General features: G+C 55.6%; 1 protein-coding gene across 6 annotated transcripts in view; it reads right to left on the bottom strand.

Annotated features, from left to right (window-relative positions):
• Positions 1-3,250: 3,250 nt before the first annotated feature.
• ELMO1 (engulfment and cell motility 1) overlaps positions 3,251-6,000 on the bottom strand; it is a 457,757-nt gene continuing 455,007 nt past the window's right edge. For all 6 annotated transcript variants that reach the window (XM_036247227.1, XM_036247228.1, XM_036247226.1 and 3 more), the window contains one exon: positions 3,251-4,468. In XM_036247227.1, the coding sequence (XP_036103120.1) occupies positions 4,268-4,468 (201 nt within the window). In that variant the 3' untranslated portion in view covers positions 3,251-4,267. The remainder of the gene's footprint in view (positions 4,469-6,000) is intronic.

Here is a 6,000-nt window from a genome sequence, read left to right as displayed (position 1 = left end):
TGAGGTTGATGTCAGCAGGAGAAGACTGTCCCTCGGTCCCCATCCCCTACACCTGGCTCAGTGATTCTCAACTGGGGGTACTGGAGACATTTTCGATTGTCACAACTTGCCAGGGATGGGGGAGGGGGCAGGTACTATAAGACTCTAATTGGCAGAGTCTAGAGATTGTGCTAAACGCGTTACAAAGGACAGGACAGGCCCCTCGCTCCCCAACAAAGGATTATCTGGCCCTAACTGTCAATCATGCCAAGGCTGAGAGACCCAGCCCAGAGGAGGGTGTGCGCTCTTACCGAGTCCTTGGAAGGTTCCTCGTACGTCCTCCCTTCTCATAAAGGAGGTTTGAAAGAGGGTCTGGGGAACCCCAAACGGGGGTGCTCTGACTCCTGGCTGTCAGGGGACAGCTCTCAGTTCCATGTGGCCTGGCGTGGCTTCAAGCTGGGCTGTCGACGTTTCTCTGACATCCTGCAGCACCTGTTTTTTTCTTTCCTTGGGGTATTGCCTTCAAGTTCTCCCCGCTGGGTAACGGGATGTACTTGTTTGTCATCCTTCTCACCTCCGACATGGACCCCGAGAAATGTACTTGTGGAGGTGTCCTGGCGTGCGCCGTTGAAGGTGCCCAGGCCGGCCAGGGACTTTTCCAGAGTCAGGAAGAGGGGCCACATGGAATAAGATGCCAAGCACCGTAAGGAGAGAAACAGAATCACTGGCCGAGACCCCCAAAGAAACCTGGCTAAGCTGAGGGCAGATTCATATGAAAAGACATTTTCCCGGGCTGGTCCCATGCAGTTGGTGATAAAAATACATATCATATACAGTATATTCTCAATTATATAATATCTAGGCATCTATCTATTATCTATCTATCTATCTATCTATCTATCATCTATCACCTACCTACCTATCTAGTAAATGGAGAAATGACTAGAAGGAGAAGATATTAAAATATTAATGATGATTATCTTAATTAGAAGTCATTTTCTTCCTGTGCACATGCTTCTGAATTTTCCAAACTCTCTATGAGCATTTTATAAATTGAAGAACAAAACAGAGCCCATTATTTAAAGAAGAATCGAAAGGGCCACCCCAGCACGTCCGCCGGGACCGTCTACCTGAGGATTTCTCCTCTGTGCAGCTCAAATGGGATGTTGGCCGCTGCTGCTTGGGGACAAGCTGCCGCCCAGCTGCCCGGCTGAGAGATGTGTCTGGGGACCGGCTCCTTCAATCACGACTTGGTTTGGAGACGGAGGAGTTCTCGGTTGCTTACAGATGTTGAAATGCCATGGGCCCAACAATACTGCACTCGGGACCATTCGCTCTCCTCCCTGCACTCACTGCAGGGAATAGCTCCAGGGGCAGAAGGGAAGACAGACCGAGCCCTGCTCTCCGCGGGGGCAGCCAGCCCTGGGCACCTGCTCTTGGACCCCGCGTGCAGCTGGCAAGTGCGCGTGCGCAGCAGCCCCGCACCCCAGCGGCTCCGCGGCTGGCCTGGCTCCTCCCCGGGGCTCGGCATCCTGCGGGGACAGCCTATCGCTCTTTTCCCAGCGCGCACAGCAGAACAAAAGCCAGTCCCGAGAAGGAACGGCCTGGCTGGTCAAAGGGCCGCTGGTCTGGAAGGGGGTGCTGAGAAGCTTTGACAGGCAAGACCATGGCTGCACCTCACACAGGGGGGTCCGTGGCCCCCACTGTGGGGGATGGAGGGCTCTCTGCACTCGGAGCACCTCACAAGTTCTGGGCACGTGCTTCAGAATCTAACCTTCTCAAAGAGCTTTCCGGGCAGCTTTGGAGGACCACGATGACCCCCCCAAAATGAGGAGGTGGCCTCGTTTGTGGAGCAAGTATAAAGAGCAGAGGTAGACCAGGACGAGAAAAGTTGGTGGAATCCAGGATCAATAAATCAGGTTGTGGGACATGTTGAGAGCAGAGTTCTCTTACATCTGATGAGAAGGCCTTGCAGATCCCGGGTGGAAAAACTACATGGACTGATACAGCCGTGCGACTTGCTCAGGGGTGAGGCTGAGCAGGTGAGGCGTGGGCGCCAGGACCCCGGCAGGGGCTGCAGGACCCCGAGCAGGCTGGGGTACAGTGCACAGCTCATAGGGCTCACAAAGAAGCATATTTTGGGGGACAGTGGAACGAACTAGTAAAATGTGATGGCGTGCTTCCCCAATCCAAGAGAGCGGTGTCGAGTCCCAAACCTGGATCATCAGATGGCTGGCATAAGGATCAGAAGGTGAAGGGCCACCACTAACCATCCCTTGAAGTCGCTATCGCATGTGGAGTCAGAGAAAGGCCTACATGGACCCAGTTCAACCCCTGCCTTACTGTGTGACCCTGGGGAGTAACCTGAGTTCTCTGAGCTTTGAACTTCTCATCTGTCCAATGGGTAGAATGGCCAGCCTCCTGGAGAGGGAACTGATGCAATGCAATGGGGACATTCAGCTCAGTGCCCACCATCGGGTGGACAGGAAGTGGCAGCCCGAACCACACAGGCCCCGCACTCCTGGTGCCAGGCAGAGCCGGTCACAGAGGACCCCATCTTTGCCGGCGCTCCGTGGAAACCCTTAGCTCCCGGACTTGCTCCCACCTCGCCTGCCAGGTCTGCCTGACGGCTGCACGTTGACTCAGTTTCCATGTCTGGCTCTGCTCCTGCAGGGTGGACCACTGATCCTGGTTCCCCAGGTAACGCCCAGGGCCTGACCCAGTGTTCAGCATCCAGCGCTACCACAGGGAGAGGGAGGGTAAGGACCACTGCGGTCAGGAGGCAGCCGTGTAAAATGAACAGGTCATATTTTTACACAGCGGGTCTGGTTTTCTCCATGACTTGAGATAGTCTTAGAAGGAACATCATCCACCGACGCTCCAGGCCTGTGGTGACCGAGAAATGCTCCTGAGTCCCCGAGGCACGTGAGCCCCGCACCCCCCGATTCTGCGGGTCTGGGGTGAAGCCAAAGGTGCTGCATTTCTCACAGGCTCCCAGGGGACCCTGACAACAGAACAGCAAGAACTGACGTCAGCACATCAACACACCAGCTCCCCAACTCATCACAATTAATTTTATTCCACAGCACGTTGAAGGGAATGTTATTCTCAGGAAGATGTCTAGGATTAAAATAATTAAAAAAACTGGAAAGTACACACATTTATGTATCTCTTCTTTTCATTAAATATATATCTGTTTGGCAAAAAATGTTAGACTCTTTTGTACAAAAACAAAGCAAAAAAAAAAGAAAAAGAAAGAAACAAACCCAAAACCAAAACCAAACCAATCAACCCTAAACCCTTGCAAATTGTCAACACCTGTAATAACTGCAGTGATGTAAACTTGGATGTCTGACACCTTGACCTCCTGTGGAGCCTGTGTTGCAGCAGATCCGCCCACCCCCACCCCCAGGAGAAGGTAACACAGACCCTCGGAGAGCAAGCCGCCTGTCGCAGAGGCCTGTGGGTCCTGGATGGCACAGATGGAGTGTGACTCACTTTACCCTTTGTGCTTTCAGCGGAGGGGCTGGGAGAGTGGGTGGATGTGGAGAAGGCAGGTGCGGGCTGGGGCAGGGGGTGGAAACCCAAGACTAGCTGGTGAGGAAGAGGCTGGTCAAGGTCACAGTGCAGACGTGAAGTGGGCATGGGACCTGGGGACTGTGTCTGGGGACCCAAGGCTGCTGAGAACGAGGATGAGGCGGCAGCTGCTGCTCTTGGGACCGGAAAGGACCAGGGCAAGGCCACGGCCAAGGCTGGGGTGGAGGAGGCAGAGCATTTGAAAGCAGATTTCAGCTCACGTGGACCTGGTGGCGTGAGCTGACTCTGGAGACAAGGGGAACGAGGAGGCGGTGTGGGGTCTTCTCTAGTAGCTGGGCTCTTTCTTCCAGACACAAGCCTGGTGTGGGGCCCTCCCTGGGTCTGCAGGCTGCTGGGGGACAGTCTGGAGCTGCTGGGGATCTGGATGGGGGCCCTTTGGCGCTCTTACTGGGGGAGGGTTTTGCTCATGTCCCACCAGGAGACGGCAGCAAGGGGAGCTGACCTAGAGCAGTGGCGTCTGGGAACAGAATCAGGGCAGGGAGCGAGATGCCGGGCAGGGAGCGAGATGCCAGGCATGGAGCGAGATGCCGGGCAGGGGCAGAACAATGGCGGGGCTAGAGGCAGGGCTGAAGGGAGTGTGGGCACAGCTGCCCTTTGCCACAAGAGGGTGCCAAGGCGTGGGCGTGTTCTCCTTCTTCTCTCCGGAGCCAGATCTCCCAGTTTGGGCGGGGCTGCTTCTGGGCCAGCCACTTCAGTTACAGTCGTAGACAAAGTCATAGTTGCTGGGCTCCTTGGGGATGGGCGGGGGGGCGTCGGGGATCTGAATGTTCTCCAGGTCCAGCAGGCGGAGCTTGATCTCCATGCTGAGCAGGGTGTCCAGGTCGTTGCGCGTCAGCTCGCTCAGCATGTCCTTCCCCAGCAGTGCGTTCAGCCCGTCGGTCCAGATGCAGTACTGGTGGAACAGGAGCGACAGTGACCACGGATGACACTTTCAAGAGCAGTCACCACAGCTAACGCTGATACTCAAGGTGTGCTAGACTCTGCGCTAAGCGCTCTGCCCACATCACTCTTGGTGACGTTTGCGCCACCTCCATCAAGTCGGCACCCCCGTTGGCATCTCTGCTCAAGGAGCGCTAAGGCAGACTTGGTGGTATGTGGAGGGGTGGGATTTGAACACCAGGGCCTGTGAGGCCTTCTGTGAGGCCTTCTTCTTTCCTGACTCCAGGCCTGGTTCCTGGTCTGGGAGCCAACCTCTGCCGGCCCTCTCTGATTCCTGGCCCGCACGAGGACAGCCCCCCGCCACCCAGGGATCGATGGCAGCCTTGCCTCTGTATTTCTTAGCAAAAGGGCTGGGGGACAGCCTTCTGCTGCCCACTGTCTGGTGGACAAAATGGCTGAAACTACTGGGTGATCTCAGTGGGTGGTGGATTGGCTGCCCGTCTGGGGACCTCTTCTGCCTGGATCTTCAGCCCCCAGGGTTTCTCTCCTCTGGGTCTTTGAGGCATGGTCCCTGGGGACATCACCTCTTTTAGAAAGCCCTTCAGAGACCCCCAACTAAGAATCTGGTTACTCCCCTCATAAAACTAATCGTGTCCTTTGCCTCTTGAGTAGACTGCGAACTCTTTGAGGAAAGGCACCATGCCTGGCTTCTCTGAGGACCTCAGCTTCCCTCCCAGCGGCTGGAGTCCTGCCGCGACCTGGTTTCGGGGCTGTGACACGTGGGGAGAAGGTCAGCCTCTGCTGCTGGCATCTCCCTGGCGTCTCCAACAACCCCCTGCACGCAGGGTGCCATGCTCTGCTCACGTGTTAGGGCGTGCATGTCCCACAGGACTCTGCGGTAGTGACTGCTCCTCCCTCCGTGTCGAACTGGTCCTCCCTCTCGCATGTGCTTGAGATCCCCCCTTCTCTGGCCTGCACTGGCTCAAGTTGCAATTCCAGGCCCCAGTCAGCCTGTTCTTGGCACTGTGACCACCAGAATACGTAGCAGATCTCAACATACAACTACAAGACGGCAAGCACCGCACAAATCTTAGGCCACAGGAATGGGACAGAACCCTACCAGGATGCATAGTGGTGGCACCCCTGTTTCAGCAAGGAGGTGTGCTGTGGGTGTTCTGAGGCCCACGTCTGACGGGTGCAGCCTTGAACTTCAGAGCTGTGGTCTGTCTTAGCTCCGTGAGCTCAGCCAAAGGGGCCATTTAACATGAGCTGAGTGCTGAGGGCTTTCTGGCAGTGACAGTGTGCTCAGGAACACCTTATATGGGTTCTGAACACATTCATTTCTTCATAAATAACTTCGATAAAACAATAAAACCAATCCCTAGGTGCTGCCCTGGCGATCCTTATGTTGCAGATCTCGGGCGAGGAGACTTGGTTTAGAAAAGCTCCCAGGCATTTCAGATGTGCCTACAGAACCTCGGGACTCTGCTCCCGAGGCCCTTTCTGGGCCTGGCAGGGATCCACCGTGACTCCCTAGATCCTGGG

The sequence above is a fragment of the Molossus molossus genome, unplaced genomic scaffold (genome assembly GCF_014108415.1).
Source record: "Molossus molossus isolate mMolMol1 unplaced genomic scaffold, mMolMol1.p scaffold_m16_p_7, whole genome shotgun sequence".
Taxonomy (NCBI): domain Eukaryota; kingdom Metazoa; phylum Chordata; class Mammalia; order Chiroptera; family Molossidae; genus Molossus; species Molossus molossus.
This window is presented reverse-complemented; position numbering and strand designations above follow the sequence as displayed.